The 22,774-nt window shown below is 47.4% G+C and overlaps 6 protein-coding genes across 6 annotated transcripts; 3 read left to right on the top strand and 3 right to left on the bottom strand.

Moving 5' to 3' along the window:
* Positions 1 to 1,650: 1,650 nt before the first annotated feature.
* Positions 1,651 to 2,982, bottom strand: N7517_005452 (uncharacterized protein; the record flags this gene model as incomplete). Its single annotated transcript, XM_056723182.1, has 5 exons — positions 1,651 to 1,973; positions 2,035 to 2,102; positions 2,178 to 2,295; positions 2,365 to 2,740; positions 2,809 to 2,982. 5 exons carry the CDS (start codon positions 2,980 to 2,982, stop codon positions 1,651 to 1,653), a joined length of 1,059 nt encoding a protein of 352 aa, XP_056579432.1.
* Positions 2,983 to 3,877: 895 nt separating this feature from the next.
* On the top strand, positions 3,878 to 5,683 carry N7517_005451 (cytochrome P450; the record flags this gene model as incomplete). Its single annotated transcript, XM_056723181.1, has 5 exons — positions 3,878 to 4,123; positions 4,265 to 4,517; positions 4,580 to 4,698; positions 4,761 to 5,531; positions 5,591 to 5,683. 5 exons carry the CDS (start codon positions 3,878 to 3,880, stop codon positions 5,681 to 5,683), a joined length of 1,482 nt encoding a protein of 493 aa, XP_056579431.1.
* A 396-nt stretch (positions 5,684 to 6,079) lies between these two features.
* N7517_005450 (uncharacterized protein) lies at positions 6,080 to 7,436 on the bottom strand (the record flags this gene model as incomplete). Its single annotated transcript, XM_056723180.1, has 2 exons — positions 6,080 to 7,341; positions 7,403 to 7,436. 2 exons carry the CDS (start codon positions 7,434 to 7,436, stop codon positions 6,080 to 6,082), a joined length of 1,296 nt encoding a protein of 431 aa, XP_056579430.1.
* Positions 7,437 to 7,824: 388 nt separating this feature from the next.
* N7517_005449 (putative DNA mismatch repair protein (Mlh3)) lies at positions 7,825 to 10,793 on the top strand (the record flags this gene model as incomplete). Its single annotated transcript, XM_056723179.1, has 2 exons — positions 7,825 to 8,099; positions 8,147 to 10,793. The coding sequence occupies 2 exons, from the start codon at positions 7,825 to 7,827 to the stop codon at positions 10,791 to 10,793; spliced, it is 2,922 nt and encodes a 973-aa protein (XP_056579429.1).
* A 1,964-nt stretch (positions 10,794 to 12,757) lies between these two features.
* On the top strand, positions 12,758 to 13,594 carry N7517_005448 (SDR family NAD(P)-dependent oxidoreductase; the record flags this gene model as incomplete). The annotated part of the gene is made up of 1 exon (XM_056723178.1): positions 12,758 to 13,594. One exon carries the CDS (start codon positions 12,758 to 12,760, stop codon positions 13,592 to 13,594), a length of 837 nt encoding a protein of 278 aa, XP_056579428.1.
* Positions 13,595 to 14,407: 813 nt separating this feature from the next.
* On the bottom strand, positions 14,408 to 17,945 carry N7517_005447 (guanine nucleotide exchange factor; the record flags this gene model as incomplete). Its single annotated transcript, XM_056723177.1, has 2 exons — positions 14,408 to 17,368; positions 17,421 to 17,945. 2 exons carry the CDS (start codon positions 17,943 to 17,945, stop codon positions 14,408 to 14,410), a joined length of 3,486 nt encoding a protein of 1,161 aa, XP_056579427.1.
* Positions 17,946 to 22,774: the final 4,829 nt, after the last annotated feature.

Genomic DNA, 22,774 nt, shown 5'->3' with positions numbered 1-22,774 from the left:
CACGACCTAGGGAGAATGAACTAGTACATTTTGGCCTCTCATGCTATTCTATCTACTCAGTATTCGAGATGCCTTGGAGCCAGTGGGTTCATTACCAAAACAGTGCACTTCACCCTTGCATAATGACATGCGGGGAATGACGAACAAAAGATAAATCGGTGAAGACAGGGCTTAGTCTTGGTGTATTATGTATGCTTCATCCCTTGATGATTCCGGCCCGGTCCGCCACTAAACCATTGGTTTCCATTGGTTTCCATTGGTTTCCATTGAAGAATAAAACTTGGAAGACATCGGGGTACATACAACCCTTGCATAAATGACATAGTGCAAATGAGAAATGTAGGAAGATCTCTTATCACAATACCAGTCTGCGTTCACGGTGCATATGGGTTAGGCCAGTACTACACTACAAAAACATAGACCGGCGAAAACGAGCTCTAGGATTGGAGTAATGGCCATCGTCCCAACATGTTGTGTAACAATATATATCAGGCTGGGAATTATGCACCCTGTAGGCAGTATGATTTATACTTTATCCTCACTTGAGCTTTTAGCGCAAGATAGTATATCAGGTGTTCAGCTTTATTAATGTTGAAAGAGTCCCACTCAAGTCCAACAACTTTACATTCACTCCCGTTTTACCCGGTGAAAGCTTACGCACATTTCTTTCTGGGTCCTCTACGCCGCGAAGATGCGAGCCTTCAGCCTTATGATAGCGATTCTGCCCTTGTTTAGCATCGGTATTGCGGCCCCTAATCCTTTGACAGCCGATTCAGATAAAGCCGGAGTTTGCTGTGGCGAAGTTTCCGAGAAAGGCGTATATTCTGCTTCTATAATTCTCAGATATTGTGCACTGCTAACTTGAACACCAGTACTGCGGTAAAACAAAAATGTCATTTTCAGATGAATGCTGTGGGGTAGGAAGTTAGTATTAATAAGTTTGAGGTGCCACTTGCATTGTTTCAGCGACTAACAAAATATCACAGAATGTAATGTTTTCTGCTGCAACTGCGATGGGGGGTGCATTTAAAGCAGCGGCCTGCTGCTTATCTCTATGCTTTTAGCTTTCAAAGTGAGAATATCTTTTTTCCGGGGATGTAAACTGTATGAAATCGGCTATGTGGTAAATTGCAAGCTACCTACTTAGGGATATTATTTTGCGTGTAGAGAAAGGTGCGTCCGGTTCAGTCAGTCTCTACAAGGACTCAATTTAAGACGGCCGACGGCTTCACTGAGTTCTGATGTGACGTTTTATCTCGTAGATTTATTGTCCAGGTCCACGGGGGTGTTTAGTGTTACTAGATAAGAAGGCATGGGGTAAACCCGAGGAACGTCACCCACCGGTTACGTGTGCCATGCCCCTATCTGTTTGCCTATTGACCCTGAATACTAAATAGTCGAAGGTTAGACTGGTAAAAAAATCTAGTGGACTGGTGCGACGGTAGCGACTAAACCCAAGCTGGCATATAATGTGCGAAAATATGCAACCAGGTTCCAAGGCTTCGATAAGATAAACGACTGGGGTCGATGGTCATAAAACATTGATGAAACCGTCTATAGAGAATAATTATATTTGCGTTTTGATACCCTGTGGTAAGGTCGACCGTTGCCTGGTCCTTGTAGTGATTGGCTTGCTCCGACAAAGGTCCTTTACAAGCCATGATTATATGTCACCGACACCTCGGTTGTCATGTTGATTTTTTCGCCTTTTGGAGACATGGGCTCTAGGATTGCCGTTTGACTTCCTAAATCGTGAACAGTCGTATGTCCAATGTTCGTCTGCGTTTCGCCCTGAGAGTTGTCGAAGACCTTGTGGCTGGGAGGTAGACCTGGATACGGGATCATGTTATAATTGTCCGATGCTGTGCTGGGGAATATCTTCGTTAAGAGAGGTTTAAGTGCGGGAATAGATGCAGCGGTGATAGCGAGACCGTCTTCCACAGCTGCCCAGATCAATAAGGGAGCAAGTTCCCCTAAGTAAAGAGAAGAAATTAGTTTCGGAGGAAGAAAAAAGAGAAACAATTAGTGGCGTACATGTGAAGTCGGCTTTGGCCGAGAGGGCCACGAGGTGGATGGTCTTGACTATGGATGCTGCACCTGCGCTGTGGAGAGACAAGTCAATCAGTACGTGGGATGCATGGTTAAGAGTGTATAAGGGGCTCTGCCCAAGTACTTACAAGATTCCAAGACTCATTGCAACGGCCACACCAAGCTTTTCCTTCTTCCTCATTTGCAAGTTCCAGACAATTGTCCACGGCAGCAGTGCTAAGACGAAGTCTTGTGCTCCAGAATAGGCTGTATGAAAAAATTTGAGCGTTAGTCGTTAATACCACAATCCGAACAGACTTCTGCAAGAAGACTTACCACCAACAAAGAGAGAGAAATGGGTAAAGATGTGCGACGGCCAACACTCTGATGGAATCATTGGATTCCACAAATGCCGAGGATCTTTGCATTGCAGAAAGACAAAGAGTGCAGCCAAGATATTGACAACATTCATTGTCACGATCACGAACCATAGCAGTATAACCATCCATCTGTCGACCACGATCCGAAGCAACGTGACAGCAAAGGACGTCTTGCCAAGGGTGCATGCCATGATAGCCAGACTTTCGCCAATATTGCACAGGAGCGCTACCTGAATGAGGTTATCGGGGTTTTTCTGGACTATTTCAAGGTGCTGTCCTAAGCCCAGATTTGCAGCAACATGACAGACAGCAGCGTATGCAACCAGACAACCCTATCAAAGGAACGAAGTCAGCAAGATCATCCGAGCCAGTCAGACATGAAAATAAACGAGTCCCTTACAATTGCGGCAATTGCGATACCGTCATCCCAGCCAAACACTTTCCGCATGTATACTCGCACATACAAGCGCATCAAAACGAAGGCCAAAGGAACCATCGACATTGTCCACATCACACCCTGTACCGTATGAGCCTGGCTCCCCAACGGGGGAGAGGCACTTCCGCTAGACGACATCCTAAACGTCGGCCAATGCTGCCCGGAATCACAATCCGGGGTATACCCGTAAGGTTAAAGATTCAACGCCCCCAGATGTGGGCACGCCACAGGTGATTACAAGCGCATGGGACTGCAGGGGAGTTAAGCATTGTTAAGAGGGCATCATATTCAAAAATTAGATTAACCCGAGATAAAACATGACAGGGGCAAAGTCCGAAAAAGCCAATACATATGTAGTTAGTATAGCAAGTGGAGCTCGTATTTCCCAAGTTGATCTTGAAAAGATCCAATCGATCGGTTTAGGGCCTTCCTGATTGGAACAAGCCTGACATTGTGATTCGCGTAACATGGCAGTGGATCTGCCAGGCCGAAAACAATGACCAGGTTATATGACAGGTTATATGACCTTTCCTAAATGGGCTAATTAGGTAGCCGCTGTCTCAGAACCATGGTATCTTTCGGGCGCTAGGGCGGCGCCGCTGTAAAGCCAAGGTTGTTATGACCAAATTAGGAAATTGGCTTCATCGCAGAACCAGTCATGATCATCAAAAATCAACTACGGACTCCACATTCCGACCACCCCCGTCTGGAGACGAACGCTAAATCCCACTTGGATATAGTTTTGATATCCATTGGAGCATTGTCATTTCTGCACTAGAAAGCCGGTATTCGCGCCGTTTACAATGTTTTTTTTCTCCGCAATGGTCCCCACGCCTTGAAAACTGAAAGTGTTGGTCAAATCAGGTGCCCCTTTATCTCAGCCCTAGTGCCTATGGTGCTTGGGGCTTGAAAAGCTGCACCTGTCAACCTGCACGTCTCACGAAATTCTAGCCATTGGCAGTGTACATTGGATTTGGAAACTGGTTGCTTCTCTGCACGTACCTTTGTGCGCGCCCAGAATCCACATTTATCGATGTCGGAAATGATCCCTCTTCCTTCCAGCCTGTGGGCCCAGGCCCTGGCCACTCTGGGTCTGCTTGTTTTGATAAAGCTGACTTCGGATGTGTTCTTTTCACGCTTGAGAACCATCCCTGGCCCGGCGTTGGCCAAGATCACCGATTTTTGGCGTGCGTTCCACGCATATGGTGGACGTATTGATCTCAAGAATGTTCAATTACATCGGAAATATGGCACAGCGGTACAGGTCGGGCCCAATTGCGTGAGCATATCAGACCCGAATCTAATTCGGACAATTTACTCTACCCGGAATCCATGGAAAAAGGTTGGAAATATCTTCTCCTAGTCAATACCGTTCTTTTAGATGCGAGAATAGGCCGTGCTGACATGTAATCATGTAAAGAGTGATATGTACCGCCCCAACGATGTACTGCTTGAAGGTCATCGAATGTCGAACCTCTTCAATACCCAGGACGAAGATTGGCACAACCAGAACATCCGACCTATTCGGGGCCTTTGGAGCATGACCAAGGTTCTGGAATACGAGCCCCTGATCGATGAAACATTGACCAAGTTTGTGGACAAGCTAGCGCTGAGATTCGTCGATGGTGATAACGCAGGAAAGATTTGTCCGGCAGATGAATGGATTGGTTTCTGTGAGTATACTCTCAATCACCACCTGGGACCCTGCGTAAATTGAACCTAACATATCATACAGTCGCCTGGGATGTCACTGCCAACTACAGCTTTGGCCGGCACTATGGATTCATTGACCAGGAGAAGGATGTCGACAATTTGATCACTGACTCGACTGCTGGCTTGAGATACTTCGCACCAGTAAGTACCCCGATACCAACGATTAGGTGTGAACAAGGGCGGTGACTGACACGTCATACTAGGTATCTCAAATCCCATGGATTGACAAACTCCTGGACAAGAATCCGATTAAGCGCATTGGGCCCAAGCCCACCTTGACAGGCGTCCTGTATGCCTTCAAGGTCGTCGCTGAGTATCAGGCTGAACTCGCTGAGAAGAAGATCTCCACAGGTACTGTCGACCACACGCTCGACAAATACGTGCAGCTGAAAGAAACGTACCCCGACATGGTCGACGACAACCAGATTGTCAACTGGCTAATGCTGAGCATTCTTGCTGGAGGCGACACGAGCTCCGCCACCATGCGTGCTACCCTTTACTACCTCGCCAAGGCACCGGGTGCGGTGGTCAAGCTTGCCACTGAGCTCAAAGCCGCTGGTATCTCCGCTCCTGCTCCCTGGAAGGAGATCCGCGACTTGCCGTACCTGGATGCCGTCATTCGTGAAGCTCTGCGCATTAACCCCGGTATTGCCATGATATTCGAGCGTGTCGTTCCAGAGGGCGGGTTCACGCTTCCCGATGGACGATATCTCCCTGCAGGTACCAAGGTCGGAATCAACCCATTTGTCACAAACCGTGATTTCGGAGTGTTCGGAGATGATGCCGATGACTTCAATCCAGACCGCTGGTTGCAGCGCAAGGATGAAAGCCCGGAGAACTTTGAGGTTCGCCTGCGTCGGATGAAGGATACCGTCGACTTGTCTTTCGGTGGCGGAGGCCGGGTTTGCATGGGCCGGTATCTCGCTATGTTAGAGATCAAAAAGCTGATTGCGACGCTGTATAGCTCGTTCGATGTGAGTGGTTTATGAGCGTTTCTTGGATTCCAGCTTCTTGGTGCTAACTCGCGATATAGATTCAACTGGTTGACCCTAATCATGAATGGAACTACCAAAATTCCTGGTTCGTGTATCAGTACGATATGCCCATGATCATTCGGCGCCGATGAAATGCTGTCCTTGGGCCAATTCGCCTTGATGGCTAGGGGGTGGATGGATATCAACACATACGATGATGACATGCACATGTAAAAAGTCCACCAGGAGTGGGATCTAGAAAGGGTCTAATGAATATACGAAAGATCTAAAATTGCATGCAATATGGATTGAGTAGAAACGAATTTGTCCATACCGCATAGGGTATCAAAGTCCCAGCCTAGAAAACGCCGCCAAACAATTAAGAATATCCAGGTCCTTGGAAGGTTTCCATGCATCAAGTCATTATGTAGTAAAGCATTGCTGTTACTTCGCTCAATCTTCCGAACTGTCCATGCGTAACTTCGTTCAAGCACACCTTACCTTTCGATCGTGACTGGTAAAGGTATGCGGGCACGTGCGATGTGGAATCATGTCTTGAGCGGTTCAACGGGAAAGGGGGTTTCATCCTTGGTCGTCGCTTCATCCTCGTTTTTATCAATAGGCTTTCCGTTATTGCCTTCCTCGCCAGTAATTTCCCCCCACCCAGAACTTCTTCGACTCATGCGACCAGCCAGAGCCAATGGACTGCTAATACCCCCGGCAATACTGGCGGCAGTACTGTCATTTCGACTGTGTGATTGAACGCCGCTGCGAATACTGGCCGTATCGCCGCCGGCGGTTTGCTTGGTGGTGTACAAGCCGCCCCGCTCCGCGGTGGTGTTGGCTAGCGGGATTGCTCCGGAGGCCGAGTAGACACTGATGCGTTCAGCACTAGCAAGGCCAACAATACTTGGTCGGCTCAGTACCCCCGATGCATTGAACACAGAGGTATTGGATGCTTCAGTCGTATGCCCACTCAAAACACTCAACGGCAGGCTCTCCCGACTGCCGCCAAAAACGGAAGACGGAGCCAATCCGCGTACAGATGCATTGGTATCCAGGGAGTTGCGACGACGTCGCTTAGAGGAGCTCGCTAAAGTGAGGAGAGAGGCGTTATCGGTCAAGGCATTGTTTGCGGTTGCGGCACTGTACGTCATCGCATGGTGTTGGGGCACCAGGTGCGGGGGGACTGCGGTAGCGGGTGAGGTCGTGGGAAATTGGTGGGAAAATTGAATCTGCTGGTTCGAGGAGCTCTGTGTTGAACTTGCATGGTGGTGTCCGTTGTGGCTGTTTTGTGCATTGTACAGTTGGGTTGAGGGCGCCGCCGAGTGTACAGTGGTCAGGGTGGTGGTCATCGATCGAATTGAAGGTGCAGGCGACGAGAAGGTGCTACCCTCACCTCCTCCATGGGTGCTGAACCCTTCAGTGCCAGTTGTCAATGTGCCTGCCTTGGAATATGCCGCTTCGGAGAATGTGGCGTCGCCGTTGGTTGAAATGGTTGGCGCAGCGGATTTTGCGCTCGTCAGGGGAGCTGGATTCTCATAGCCAGAGCAAAATGATGGGTCACTTCTGGAGCGAGATTCTGCACCATAATGATCACCCGTGTATGAATCGGTCGGTGTCTGAGTCCCTGTGTCACGGTTGATGGTTCCAGAGAGCGGGTATGGGTTGTTTCCTTGATCGCTTTTCTTGCCCTTGTTACCCGTGGATCGCTTGTTGGACCATCGATTTGTCGTAGAATCGGAGGAATTCTTGAGGTTCGCCAGGCGTTTCACCCAGCTCGAGAATGGACGGCGACGTGCATTCCGGTCTTTTTGTACAAATCCCTTAGCAGCGGTTCACGGTAGCCAACAGGCACAATCCGTACTTACCATGCACCCTGGCTGGACCATCAGCAGTAGCCATTCTAGCTTGAAGGGGCAGCGTAGTCACTACCAACTTTGGCTAGCGAAAGGTCAAAGGTAGGCAAGGGAGCAGAGCCCTGGGGAACAAGCCGCGCCGGGGCAGATGGGGCAGCGGGCGGGAAGACTGTTTATCCGTGCACGTCATGTGCCTGCCTTGCCTGTCTTGCCTCTTGACTTCTATTTGACTTGTTTCCAACATTCTGGAGGTTTTATTCTTTTGGGAATCATTGCCTGATACCTATTTGGAATTCTCTAGAAGTGAAAATGACAGGTGATCATGATTGAAAGGCGTATTCATAGTCGTGTTTCCAAAATCCATTTTGGGGTCTTTCTTCACGCATCTAGTGGCGCAATGTCCCGGTGAATACAAACAACAAACCACTACATCAATGCCTCCTTCTCAGTCAATAATACGATCGCTACCTTCTGATGTGATTGCAAAGATCAAGTCGTCTACATCCATTGTACATCTGACTGGTGTTATTTTGGAGCTAGTCAAGAATTCTTTGGATGCCAATGCACATACCATCTTCGTCACTGTCAATTTCAAACGTGGTGGCTGTATAGTTGAAGATGATGGCGATGGAATTTCTCCGGCCGAGTTCGAAGTTGCAGGAGGGTTATGCAAGCCTCACCGCATGTCTCCCCACCTTGAGGTTGTACTGTATGCTGGCTAACATATGTAATAGATACATCCAAATTCAAGCTGAGTGGCTTGTATGGCCATCGAGGCTTGTTCCTGGCCTCCCTGGCCTCGTTATCTCTGCTCACTGTGACATCTCGTCACATTCGTCATGGATGCACAAACTCTCTTATCCTTCATCATTCGACGCCTGTGGCTCGACTAACCCCTGCACCGCCACATCATGTGCTTCGCTCTGCCAGCCATGGCACTTCTGTAACTGTCAATGACCTTTTTGGGAACATGCCAGTTCGCGTTAAGAGTCGAGCCCTCACTCTTCAGCGGCCGGACGAGCTAGAACGAGAGTGGGACCATCTAAGGAATTCCTTGGTGTCTCTCTATCTAGCCAATCCTCGATTCTCAAAGTTAGTCCTTCTCGATGTGGAAAGAAACAAACGGATGTCCATTCGTCTTGCAACTGCCTCCGTACCCGAAACACACTTCCCTCATGGTCAGAGGGAATTTGACCTCAAAGGTATCGGGTCGATTCTCACACAATCTGGGCTAATCCCACCGCAAAGCTTGGATGCTTGGCATGAGATCTCAGCTTCAGTTTCTGGCCTCATAGTTCGGGGAGCAATATCTCTTCAACCCAGTCCAACTCGGAAGGTTCAGTTCATCTCGTTGGGGAAAGAACCCGTGCTATCGGGCAATAGCTCGAATGTTCTTTATAACGAAGTGAACCGGCTATTTGCTTTGTCAGATTTCAGCAATGTTGGAGCCATGTCTGGCAGAAGCTATGTTCCACATTCTGCATCTTCGGTGAATCAGCTTGATGTACCAAGTAACGCAAGCACTCGAAGCTGGGCAAATTCCGTCAATAAGTGGCCAATGTTTTACATCCGTATTGACACAAATGCTGCTATACGATTGGATGATGATGGGTCTGAGCATCTTCCAGAATCGGCCAAATCGGTTCAACGGATTGTTGATGTGCTTGGGGCGATGGTTCATGAGTTTTTAAAGCAACACAATCTTCGCCCTCGTACCGCCAAACAGCAGACCATGTCGTCGGACCAAAACCAGAGCATCCGTTCCACAGTCTCCCAAGCGGCTGGCAGTTCTCGTGGCCCCCGACAACAAGGCCGGTCGATTTCAAGCACCGAAGAGGCATTTAGCGGTCATCTGAAAATTCCCTCATTTCCAAGAGCCCAGTCTCTGAATTCAGGTCAAAGCTTTGCCAATTGGTCTAGGGTAAAAACAGCTAAGGATCTTAAGGGACATTCCCCGACCCATCGAAACCCTCGGTATTCTCGTGTGGCTTCTGATATAATTCAGGGAGAGAGTCCCTTGCCTATCCTCCCTAAACATAGGCCAACCCGTCAAAATGATGACCAAAGGCGCACAGCTCTTCCAAGGCCCGTGGATAAAGGAGTCTTTGGTGAGAGCGGAAACAAGACAGAGGATTCGCCTGGAGACTCACCATCAGACAAGATGATCACCTGGGTCGATCCACACAACAAGTTGGCCTACATGATTAATCCCCGAACGGGCCAAACGATGAACTCGCGGAAGTCATTAGCTACCCAGCGTTCTCCCACCGATCATATGGATAACTCGTCCAAGCATCCAGCGCAAACATTTTGGATAGAAAACATGTTGGGGGCATGGGACAATCCTTCCTTCAGCCGAACAGAAATCCCAATACCAAATCTAGGCACAGGGTCCGCCGGTCAGCAGAGTACAATTACTTCTTCGCACGACTGCTTCAAGGGGATTGGATCGCTCGATACGGCGCAGGTTGCCAAATATCGAGGAAAACTTCAACGTCGTGCGCTCGAGACTGCCGAAGTGATAGCCCAGGTGGACAAAAAGTTCATTTTGGCTAAGGTCCATAGCGCTTCCGTCAATCTCAACTGGGAGGGACCATCAGACGATGTTTTGCTCTTAATCGATCAACACGCGGCCGATGAGCGATGTCGAATTGAACTGTTGTTTAGGGAAATGTTCCTTTCTACTGAGCTAGATGAGAATTTGGAGTCGGGAAGTCGAGTGCACACTGTCCAAGTCGGTTCTTTGGCATTTGAAGTCTCATCAACGGAGAATGACCTCTTCCAAAAATATATAGGTCTCTTCTCAGCCTGGGGTATTGAGTATGTGACACATGGCAAGACCAAATCTACTGCCTTGATCACCGTGCATACTCTTCCTGTTCTAATAGCAGAACGTTGTCGGCTCGAGCCTCGTGTGTTGATTGACTTGATGAGACGTGAGATCTGGTCAAGTGAGGAAGATGGTAGAAAGTTGTTCCAGTCGAAGAAAGCATTTGAAGCCGAAGGTGCCGACCAGGATCTCGAACTATCAGACAACGACGATGCGGTACACAAAGGAACCTCGACATCATCCACCTCACGCTCATGGGTTCAGAAGATGAATGGATGCCCTCAAGGCATCGTGGATCTTCTTAACTCCCGTGCCTGTCGCACTGCTATCATGTTCAATGATCCGTTGAACCTTGAAGAGTGTCAGGCGTTGGTCTCTAGACTGGCCCGTTGTGCCTTCCCGTTTCAATGTGCCCACGGCCGCCCTTCAATGGTCCCTATACTTGATTTACGATCCCTGTCTGATCCTGCTGTTTTATTTCCGCTAGATTTGGATACCAGAGCATCCGCTTATGATAACGACGGGATGGATTTGGATTTTGTGGCGGCGTTCAAAACACGTTATGTAACATAGTTGGTTTAGTTCCAAGGTTCTCATATAGGAAGTTTGGGGATATCTTAATGGAAAGGCGTTGGGCTGGAACTGTGTACATTGAGTGATATATTAGTTAAGACCTACCAAATATTAAACTTGCACCCGAAATACTTGTCATTGGCGGTCATTCTGTGAATTCTTTGCTTCGTTTTGGAGTTTTCTAGACTGCAGGCAAACAAGACGGCGATGCTGGAATGATATTCCTGTTGCCTCTGCCTAACATCCTTATACCATAGACCCAGATTCTCGAATCAACTGACATAAAATCTCTATCATCCACTCTGGCCTCTGTGCTGAAATCGGTAGAATATTTGAATGTCATGACAGGTCACATTTCCCCCTCAGATTGACAAACAGAATACAACTCATGTTTTTAATACATCGTAAAACGAACGAATATTGAAATAAACACCTCTTGCGTATGTTGTATTTAGGTCAAGCCTAGATGTGACCTGGTAGCATTGAGCGAGGCGCAGCTGGACACTTTGCATAGCACGGGGTACTCCGTAAACCTGAAGGATTTCATATTCTTGCATGAATCCGCAGCAACCAGATAGATCGTGCAGAACGTCGACACATTTCAATATGTCCTAGGCTTGCATTGGTTTGACGCTTGTGGAGTACACCGTATAGGCAGTCGCATTCCTCCGTACTCAAATACCTCAATACAATGGTGGCGATCTGTCGGCTCAAATGTACAGCTTGGAGGCTCTCTTGTATTTGAAACTGAAGTCCTTTGGACATATCCCTTGCATGGATGTGTATTGGGGATTGTAAAGAAAATCCTCGCAGCCATGGCAGAGGGGTTCATGCAAGGATTGGCCACTAATAAAGATAGTAATAGAATAGAATTACTTCGTATACTCTAACAGGTTGGAATAACTTTAAATAGCAATGTGTATGGTACAATTACGAATGCGTTCGAATTATAAAGCACAATACAAAGCTGGATCCTATAAAAACGACATATGTTTCAGAGAACATCGGACATTCATCAAGTAGATCATTTCTCCAGACTTTTTTTCTAGAGCGTGTTCGTTCTAGTAATTCTTTTCTGTCACGGAGTATTTGTTTTTACTTTTGGTGTTTGGCCACAGCCTTGAGCATCTCCACGGGCCAATCCCACTGGAAACTAGAGCGCTCATTATTTTAGTATTAGAAAACAAATAAACCTTACAGCACAACCTCAGCTCAGGCTTCCAGTAGGATAACGTCTATACTCCAGTCATACAATGAATCGGTAAGGATCAACCCTGCGGTGGGGAAGTTTATGACTTTGAATAAACAGCTATCCATGCTTTCTATCATTTTAGTGGTGCCCCAAAGGGCCATTGATTTTTATTCTAGTACGTCTAGCTATGTATATGTTGTATAGGTCCACAGGTGTACATGTATGACAAACCACGGACGTAAAACATGATCCACGAGCTATTTAGGTGGCACCAAATTCAGCCCTAACACAGCAAACAAAGGGTTAATGGCCGTCTCGTCATCCTAGTGGCTCTAGTTATGTGGTAAATTTTCTTTCCATCGAACGTTCTATTTCTAGATCAAGTTTGTTTTGGGCCAGATATCTTCAGCTAGATCATTTAACTATACAATGCTCCTAGTCGATCTTTGAGCGAAGCTCCAGATCAACACTAACCTGTAAACTCTATCGTTCTGTGCACATCATTCCTGAAACACAAAGCTTTTGTGTTCCCAGTGCCAGCATTGTTGTATCTCTCTATTAGTGTCTCTCCAACGGAAGGGCCACTCTATAGATCCCAGTCCTAGACTCGGGGTGTACATAACTCAGCCGGTTTTAGAGCCATCGTAATCCATACAAACAGGTTACATAGAGTATGAAAAGGGGTCTATATAAGATTGAGTCATAACCAACAGCGAAAAACCACCAACTAAGCTTCTCGGCAAATCCATCATCCGTAATAATTCCAATCAAAATGTGCCCCCAAACCCCCCACGGCGACTGCCCTTCAGAGGAAACAGCCTGCCACATAATCCCCTCAATCTCCGGCAAGCGCGTCCTGATAACAGGTTGCGCCTCCGGAATCGGCAAAGCAACAGCCGAAGTCTTCGCCGCGCATGGTGTGCACATGGTGATATGTGACATCCAAGACAGCATTGGCCAAGAGCTCGCGTCGCATATCTCTGCCAAAAGCCCCAACTCCAAAATAAAATACCAACACCTCGACGTAGCAGTCAGGTCCGAGTGCAACGCGGTCGTGGAAGCCGCTGTCCGGTTGCTCGGTGGACTGGACTGTTTGGTCCACGCAGCAGGCCACATCCACCAAGATGTTGCAGAGACCATCGCTGAGAGTGAGCTGGATCGCATGCTAGATGTCAATATCAAGGGAACGATATTCATGAACCAAGCTGTATTTCCTTGCCTCAAGACTCGGGGCGGTACGATTCTAAATTTCGGGTCTGATCTTGCGTTTGATCCACTGCCGCTTCTGGCACACTATTCTGCTTCGAAGGGTGCCGTGCAGAGCTTTACGAGGGCTGTTGCGCGCGAGTGGGGGAAGTATGGGATCCGTGTTAATGCGGTTCTCCCTGCTGTTTGGACACCCATGATTGATGGCTATCGTGAGAATCTTGAGGCGGAGAGCGTTGAAGGTCATGGTGTTTTCATGAGTGATCGAGTTTGTCTTGGGGAGAAGTTTGGGGATGTGGAGATTGACTTGGTTCCTGTTCTTGCGTTTTTAGTTTCGGATGCTTCGCGCTGGATTACAGGTCAATTGGTGCCTGTTAATGGCGGGCTCTCGCTGGTACGCTAGCTTTTGAGCTGGCTTGTGAGCTTCTATCTAAAAATCATGGGTGGGGGGTAGTAGTCAGGCAGAAATGTGAGGACAGAATCCGGGGTAAGGCATCAGAGTTTCTTAATTCGGATAGCTCGGGGTCCCTGTCTCACTAAGGGTGACTTCAATCACAAAGTTGTATAGTATTTGGAGCGGGAAGCAGAAATGAATCCCAATTCAGCACTGCGGTGGCTACGAAAAGGAGTTCAAACAAGAGGAAGCCCACACGTTGACATGATACGAGACGGAAACCGAGTTACAGTTACGATTGATAAAGAAACGGTTAAAATTAAAGCGTATTTTGCATTTCAGGCAGCTTTTAAGAGTTGCACCTGTACAGAAGCCGTGAGGCAAGAATATTGTTTAGAGGGTATCCGATGTAGGAAACGCCCAGTTGACAGATAGCAGTCCTTTTTCCAGTCCACCTGTCCCTTTGCCCATTCCCAACCGAAATTAGAACAGAATAGACAAGGAAGAGATTAAACAAAACAGATAAACAAGGCCCTTGGTAAACTCCATTTGGGTAGTCCTGGGCCCCGTTCCATAGCCGCTTTTCAAATGCCACTTTTCTCAAAAAAGAGATCGCAAAAAAAAAAAACAAAACATAAAAGTACCGCCCAAGAATAAAAAGAAGTAAATAAGTAAGACAAGAATGATGGGATATTCACAGATCGCAAGAAAATGAGTAAGGATGTTTGATGAGAACACCAGTAAATAGGGAATGAGAAGAGGTCATCAGTCATTAGGTTGTGAAGAATGGGATAGGTGATGGTGTGGGCGGAAGGAAGTTATTTATCCGTGTGTTGGGACAGACTTTACTTTGGACTGGTTGGTCCATGAGAGGAAGTCGAACTTGTCCTTGGCATTGTCGAGCATGGAAGGATTGGACTCGGGCTGGGACTGAAGGGTGGGTGCACTGCGGGAGGTTTCTTTGGGCTCAAGGACCAGAGAGCGGCGGTAGAAGGTTTGTACGGTTTCTTCGCCGTGTGAGCGCACGCGTATGAGCTCATTTTGCATCCAGGCCTGTAGCTCCGGGACTTCGGTCAGGCGGTAGGGGATCTGGAACCGTTGGAGTTCGCTGATGATGCGAGCTGTCTTCATATGCTTGTCGAAGTTAATGACGGCCATTTCACTGTCGTCGGTGGAGAGGGTGCGGAGAGATTGATTGCCGTGGTCGACAAAGGTGAGATCGGTGAGATAGGTACCGACGAATGGGAGGCAAGGAGGCACGTGGTTCTGAAGACGCTGACGAAGTACTGCGTAGTTGCGAGACACATCCACGATGCTGCGGAGCTGCTCGAGGGCATTCTTGGTCTTCTGTGATACGATGTCCCAAGTCTTCTTCAGTCGAGAGACCACAGACAAGTTCAATGAGCAGATGATAGCCATGAGGGAGTCGTAGTTGTTCAACTCGAGGCATTTGTTCGCAATCTTGACCCAGTGCTTGATGGTAGCGGCCCGCTTCTTTGGCTCTTCGAGGTACAGGATGGAGTCAGCAACGAGATGGGCAAGGTCAGTCGACAAAGTCGACATGGCTCGGACATGTACAGCCAACGAGCCTGACTTCTTGATCCATTCGGTGTCCAGGAGTTCCTCAGGAAGGATTGAGCAGAAGATGCGCGACTCCTTGATGGTGAGCTGACGGGCGAGCTCAAGTGGGTCGAAGTCGAGAATGGTTATTGAGGCTTCGCCGTTCTTCCACTGCTTGAGCAAATTGTGCTCCTTCTTGCCAAGGACAGGAGGAGGTAGGGGGGTATCTGGGTGAATGTATTGAGCAATGGAGGTATTGGTCTTGCCCATGGAAGAAACTAAGCGAGGCACGAGAGGCCCACCCACTGCGGACACCTTGCCGGCCAAGTCCAGCAACCGCTTACCAGCAGTGGGGAGATCAGTTAAAAGTCGTGTGTTTGCGAAATTGACTATGAAATCCAGGGCGGTGTTGTCACGATCGTGGCGCCAGTGGGACTCGAGCCAACCCTTGAAGATATTGTATACACGGAGACGGACGGGTCCGGAAGCGTGAGGTGTGTCACCAATGTACTCAAAGCGTTCAGCAAGGGCCTGGGCGAACTCAAGAGGGGTGGCAAAGAGACGGAAGGTGAGGTAGAAGGTTGAGACAAACATGGCATCAGGGGTGGATTGGTGAGCAGTCAGCTTCTCAATAAGAGCACGGAGACTGCCTCCCATCACCGAACCTTCCTTGTAAATGAGTTCGTGCGCGTAAGTCCTTTCCAGGATGTTGGCCTCAGTCTCCTCATTCTCCTCGGCGAGGGTTGAGTAGCTTAGACTTTCCTTCAGCGAGTGGACCGTGAAGCTACCCTGGAAGCTGCCCCCAATATCAGGTGAGGTAGCCCGAGTTGAGGTTTGCGAGAGACCGCTCATCTCGGAGTCACGTGCGTAGCTGTTATATGTGAAGCTGCTACCGTTGCTTGTAATTCCACGGCCAAACGATTCGCTCATGTCAGACTTGGGATGACTTTCACGGTAGCTAGTGTGGGCGGAGTCGAAGGAAGAGATGTTCTCTAGGTGGGTGGGGAGGATGGCAGAATTGGGTAGAGAGGAAAGTGCTGTAATGTTGGCAGGAGAATTTATGATATGAGACTGGAAAGATGAAGGTGTGGTAGCGTCAGTGAGAGCAGGTGTGGGGGGAGAGTAAGTGGTGCTAGGAATCTGAAGAGGAGGTGGGGGAAGGCGAAGTGACAGCTCCTGTCGTTCCTGTTCTACGGGAGTCTCAGAATCTTCTTGTGGAGAGTCAATCCTGGACAACTCCTGTCCTCTCTCTTCATAGTGTTCAGGGTCAAGTTCAAGATCGCCAATTTGCTCAAGCACCAGGCGAGCCTTTGCCAAACAGTTTCCGGCTGCTCGAACACATTCAGTCGCAGCCTCCACGAGGCGTTTCCCTTCGTCTGGCATAAACACGAGATCATCGTCTGGTAGGTGTGCGGGGCGGAACACATCGCGTGCAGCGTGAACAAGCTCAGATAGCTTCTCACACATTGACTCCCGCGCCTGTTCGAGAAATACGCTGCGCTGTGTGTCATGCTCGCACACCACCTCGACGACATTTAGCAATTGCCTGCACGATTGGACAGCCTGCTGGGTGGTGACAACCAACTCTGTCGAGGAGCGGGACTGCATGTGAAGCCCGATGAATGAGCCAAGCACGCCGAGGAACGCATCATATGTCATCCCGAGGCGTTCGGATGCCAGATTCTGGGCACCGATGGCAGTAGAAGGACCAGAGACTGACATGCGATGGGATACAGAGACCCGTTTCGTAGCGACGGATACCGGTCTGTGATCAACCATCTCAGTGCGCATCGATGACCGACTCATATTCATACGGCTATGGCCCATCTGCCGTGATTCCAGCATTCGCGACTCCGATCGATCAGGCCCATCATTCTCGCCTAGGCTGAAACTCTCAGATGCGGGAGTCAATGGCATGCTGTACTGGGGTAGGCTCTCGCTGGGGCCATCCAACTCGGCGATAGTCCTACCCAGGCCTACCTCCTCATTCCACACGTCGAGGAATCGAACTCCCCGGGTAACAATCTTGAAAGCCTTGAGAAGCATCTCATCTAAAATAGCCTCAACTTCATCTTCCGACGGGATCCCGTTGGCAACTTCCTGAAACTTCTTCGCAGTTTTCACCAGCGAAGACAGGTCCGATAGCAAAGCCTTGCGAATTCGGCGTAGCCCATCGAACCTCCTTATTAGGGAGGATTCTCGAGTAAGACATTCTGATTTTTCCTGTGGAATCATAAGCCCTGTGGTTTGTTGTTTAGTTCTAGTTGGTACTTACCAATAGAAACCTCACGCCAGCGATAGGGCCTCTCATCAAGTCTTGGTTCCCAAAATCTTTTAGTGACGACCCGCATCCTCCTCGAATGATATCCCAGAAATCAGTCAAGGCCTTCAACAAAGGACGCATAGGTAATTGGTCGTATGCTTCGCAGTAATTCGTGGGTAACCAGCCTCGATTCCCTGAATCTAATAATGTACCATCGGCCCAGCCATTGGTGTGAACGGAGTGTACCAAAATGATATCTCCCTGGTCCAGAGGGAGAGTGACGGTCGACGGAGAGACATTCCCGGCCGGGTGAAAAGGGTAGAAGGCGCGCAGATAGTTGTGAAAGACAGGCCTTGGGGCCTCAAATTGATCCATGTTGGTGTCCTGGGCGTCTTGTGGTGTTAACGGAGGGGTCATCTCTGAGCCCCAGGCGGAATAGAATCGACTCTGTATAGATGTGTCGTTGTTCGACTCGGATAAATTCGAATTGGATTTCGAGATCTTTAACGGGGGGATGTGTGGCTTCATTGGTTCCATCTCTTGTCGGTTCCGTGACTAAATTCTTCTCCAAGCCGCTGAGGTCACTGACCGATGGCGTTTATTCGATAGGTGCAATGGACATCGTTCAGTAAATCCAAAAAAAAGATAAGTATCGAAAGCAAGTGGCGTTGGATAGTCAAGGATGGAGGGGAGGAATCGGATCGCCAGAGGCTGGGGTTGATCCTGCACAATCTAGGTCAATTGGCGCTCAAGGATAGTATAGAGTATAGGGATTGAATGTTTGGAATGTCCTCAAGAAGGTCGAGGGCTTGGAATGCCAGGAGAGGGGAAAGATTTAGGAGCTTTGAAGACATACAAACACAGAAAACAATATTAACAAGTAATCAAAAACTATAAACAGATCCAAACAGACTTCCTTTCAAGGAGTCCGGAACATTCAAGGTCCCGAGATGACGAGTCGCAAGGTCAAAACCCCCCAATATCAAGGGATAGTAAATAATGCAATGCCTATGAAGGGAGCAATAAGGATTCGCAGCAAGGATAAACCAATTGAAGTGAAAGACGAATTCCCCAAGACAACGCAAGGGCGGAAGGGATATAAGGAAAAGAATGCTAAGTATAGCTCGCAATTGCCACCGGCAGCAATATCAAATCAAAGTAGAAAAGCAAAAGGAGAAGGAAAAGAGGGAAATAAGTGGAATAATAATAGCTTTTGAAAAAAGGTCTTGAATCTTCTAAGGACTCGATCGGGACGATCCACGCCTCCACCGGTAATGGACCCGTATATGTAATGTACTCTATAATGTGACTGGTATCATACGTATTTATAAATTCTGTAATTTGGGGGGGGGTTTTTTCGGTTTTTCTTTTTAATTACATTTCTTATATAGTTCTCTTTATATTCTATCTTCTATAGTAAAATCAATTGAGATCCAAAAGTAATAGGAAAAAAAGATTTATAAAAAAAAAAAAAAAAAAACAGGAAAATAAGGAATCCCTCCTTTCCCCGAGAATATGGCCTGTCTACAATAACAAATACACCATATGTCTTCAGCACCTACCATTAGTACTGAGTAACAAAGTACCCCATACGCCAATAAATAGGCTAAAAGGTACATATCTCATGAGTAGTCCACTATCCACCTTACATCTACCGACACTCTTTGACAAGAAATCCTATTAATTTATTTAGAATTGAAAATTATCTACGGAATACCAATCATATTCTTATAACCAAATAAATCCTGTGGGGTTAAATCAGACCATGTCTTAATGCATTGACCGTGTGTGCTCTGGCCTGCAGGGAGACTCGATCAATCATTAAAAGTGAGGGAAAGGGACTTTTTTCGCCTGTCAATATCTCTCCGGGATGGGATCGACAGCGCAGCGACCAGCCCCCAAAGTGACAGCCGAAAGTCTTTTCTTGTTTTAATGGCCGTTATGATTTATTTTTCATGGTAAATTATAGGTATACTCCTCGGTAATCCGTACCTCACATAAAAATCTCTAATCTCAAATCCCTTACCCCCTTGTCCATACCCCGGTCTCTATTGAAATCCAGACCTGTCCTCCGTACCCAGATTCCCCTCTGCTTTCTTTTTCACTCCGTGGGGCGATAATCATACAAATAGATTCGTATTGGCAAAGATCCACAAACGCAAGTTGCAAGTTGAAAGTCGAACAAACACTGTCACAAAGCTGCCCGATGTTTGCATAGTTCATCCCAGCATCCAAGGCGCAATCATGACGCAGACCCACTCATGTCTTAAGACCTTGATAGATGCGAGGAGAGATACGGGGATGCCTTGCGGGATGAAAATTTTGACGTACTTTTGCTGACGTACAGTAGAAGGTACATCAAGAACCCCTCGGGTTAAAGTGGGCTTCGGAATATTTTCTGTAAATAGTGCTATGTACTATGGGGATCACTTGATCAACACGTTCTCTTTAAAAAAATAACCGGGGCAAATATAATGGAGCATGAAAATCGCAAAATTGAATAATATACACAAGGCGATTTCGCCGTACGGTCTAGGCTTGGAGTAATTGGAGCTCAGTATCGAACTTGTAATACACTACAATGACATAGGCTGGTCTTCCTTTCCCCATCACACCTCGCACGTCCTCCCGCAGCTCGACCAACAGTTTTGTAGAGCGTGAACTTGGTGATTTCTGCAATTGCCAGTCAACATTGAAATGTGCAAAACGCATACTTATTTATCCTGAGCATGCATTGGTTGACCGTCACATGTTCTGCAATCTTTGCCTCCTTGGGGAAGTATGAAACTGCTAGTCCCTGATAACTAATGTGTGATTAATGTAGGTTAGCGAAGCTATCTAGCCAAGCGAGCCAACAGCTCAATCAAAAATAAAAACTCCGAACGCCTCGCCCTCGTGGGGCCCAATCGATAGCTGTCATGATAGCGTTATGCAAGCCCCTCGATATCATCACATTAGGGTGGGCAATCGCCGAAATGCGATCTGCGGTCCATACCTTCAATGGGCGAAATCTCCGTGCCGGAGTCCACGTTCGAACCATGGGAGAGGGCTGCTTAGTCTCTGATATCTGCCTTTTACGGTCGCGTATAAGGAGTATAGATCGCGTAGAGTCGATCTGGAGACTACTGGAATTTACACCCGGTTTGGTTATGGTCATGTTTCGAACTTCTCTCTCCTACTCTCTAAAAAAATTACAGCATAAAAACCAGTCACATAATGCATTGGATATAATTGAGATGATACAATTAACGGGCCAGCCCGCGCGGTCTCAGTGGGACTGTTTGCTTGTCTCATATCGATCTTACATACAGCACAAATCAACTACTCCTACATATGTAGGTAGTCCATTAACCTAACTTGCTGGCTTGCGATTCGCTTAGTTTTTCAATTTTTCGTCAGCAATCTGCATAGCACACAAGCGCATCACGTTCTGGCAGACTCGTGCCCAAGCAGTGGGGCATGCACGGTCGTTCTCCCAAAGGACAAGTATAGCCATTGTGCTGCAGGACCCGTCTGGTTGACAAGAGATCGTCTCGGGGAAGTGAGGTATCATCACATTTACTCTGATATGTTTAATATGTTCGCCGAGGTTGAGAAGCCCGATGCGCATCCAGGCACCCATTTTAGGTAGGAGCCCTGCTAGCTCGAGGCTTGGGGGCAGTCTGAATCAGCAATTGTTTCTGTGATAGACACATGTATGTCTCTCCGTTATGTCAGCTGTATTTTTGTTGGTTTGATGGATCATCCTTCAAGTGATATTTCCACTTAAGGATATCTCTTTGCGGCATGATCTAGTCTCCTCGTACTCGCGGATAATAGATTAACAGTTCACTCGTGGAGTAGGATGAGCAAGATGCTTATCTTTAGATCGCTCATGTTGTACAATATCTCAGTCAGCCTCGTGGAGGAAATTGCTGATGCAACACAGGGGAAGTGTGCTAGAGATCTGAGTCGATGTCTTGGAAGATCAACGTTAGTACCCGAGAGTCAGTGGAACGTGCCAAATAGCGAGATCTATGCTATGCAATCAAAACAACAGGTTAAGAGCCATACCTATTTATATCGCAAAGAAAGAGCCCTATTGGAGGTAAGTGGCTTTGAGTAGCTTACTTGTTACGTCTTTCCTGTCTCATTGATATATGTTCGCGGGCACATAGTAGTGACTGCGTAGAGAAACTGTGTATCAGAACACAAGCTAGGTGAGACTTTTACATTATTGATAGTGGTGGTTTGAAAGACATACATCCATGCAGTAGATCCTGAGTCTCCGTGGTAATGGCTAACATAACCAGCACGCGAGGGACATTCAGACAATTCAAATTTTGGCTGTCGGCCAAGTCTTCAGGTTGATGTTGTGTCACCGCGTGGACTTAATTGTTGAGATGCAGTGAGCGGCTGAGGCTGAAATAACACCACAGTTTTATGCATAGTTAGGGCATGTACCTGCATCTGGCTGCAAGATCGCGCTCCAACCCTTGAAATTTTGGTTATGATCTCAATAAAGTCGGTCTCGTGCGTCTTATGTGATTTAAGATGCAGGCAAGGCTTCTGCTTTTTTTTTTCTTTGACGTTCTTGGTTATATTTTCTCACCGAGTTTTCCAAGGTTTTATCGATGGCTGGGAAGCCTGTGTCTTTGTGGCTTTTTACGCCATGCGATCGTGTAACCACGCTGTTACACGATACTAGATGTGAACTCTACTGAAATGTTCAGTTCGCTCTTCTATGTGCATAACATATGTTGTCCATTTTGACTAAAGTCTACACCTCTCTTCCTCTATATATCGAGTTGAAGATATTGCTGGAGATGATGGTAGTCAAATATATTAAGTCAGAATACCTAATACATAGTAATATGGATGTAAATAACCAGATGACTGAATTTTGGACATTGAATTTAACGCAAGCTCATCCATGGGATGTGAGCGTAAAGGCGGAACTTTGGTACCTACATGTAGGAACAGGGGTTACCCATGCATACATACTAGATGATATTGACAAGCAGTCTAAATAAACCAAAGCAACATGCAACGTACTCCATGCATATGTATAATGCAAGCTCATCTAGAAGCAGCAGAAAGGCGGTGGACTGAGAACAGGGATATCACATTCAATGCCCACAGAGTATACACACTACGGAGTACTCGGGAGCACAACTGTATAGATATTCATAAACAATATAAGAAGCTGACGCATAATCCTATACACATAAATCGATCACCAGAATCGTAGAATCGATAAACAAGGCTAGCGGCTACAGGGATCTGGTGGAGAAAGTACGGCGAGAATGAGTACAGGATACCGGACCTTGTATAGTAATTTGTTAGATGGTAACAGTCCATGATACATACGGCGTAAGTAATTATAT

The sequence above is a fragment of the Penicillium concentricum genome, assembly GCF_028827145.1.
Source record: "Penicillium concentricum strain IBT 3081 chromosome Unknown utg000002l_segment0_segment0, whole genome shotgun sequence".
NCBI classification, from domain to species: Eukaryota; Fungi; Ascomycota; class Eurotiomycetes; order Eurotiales; family Aspergillaceae; genus Penicillium; species Penicillium concentricum.
This window is presented reverse-complemented; position numbering and strand designations above follow the sequence as displayed.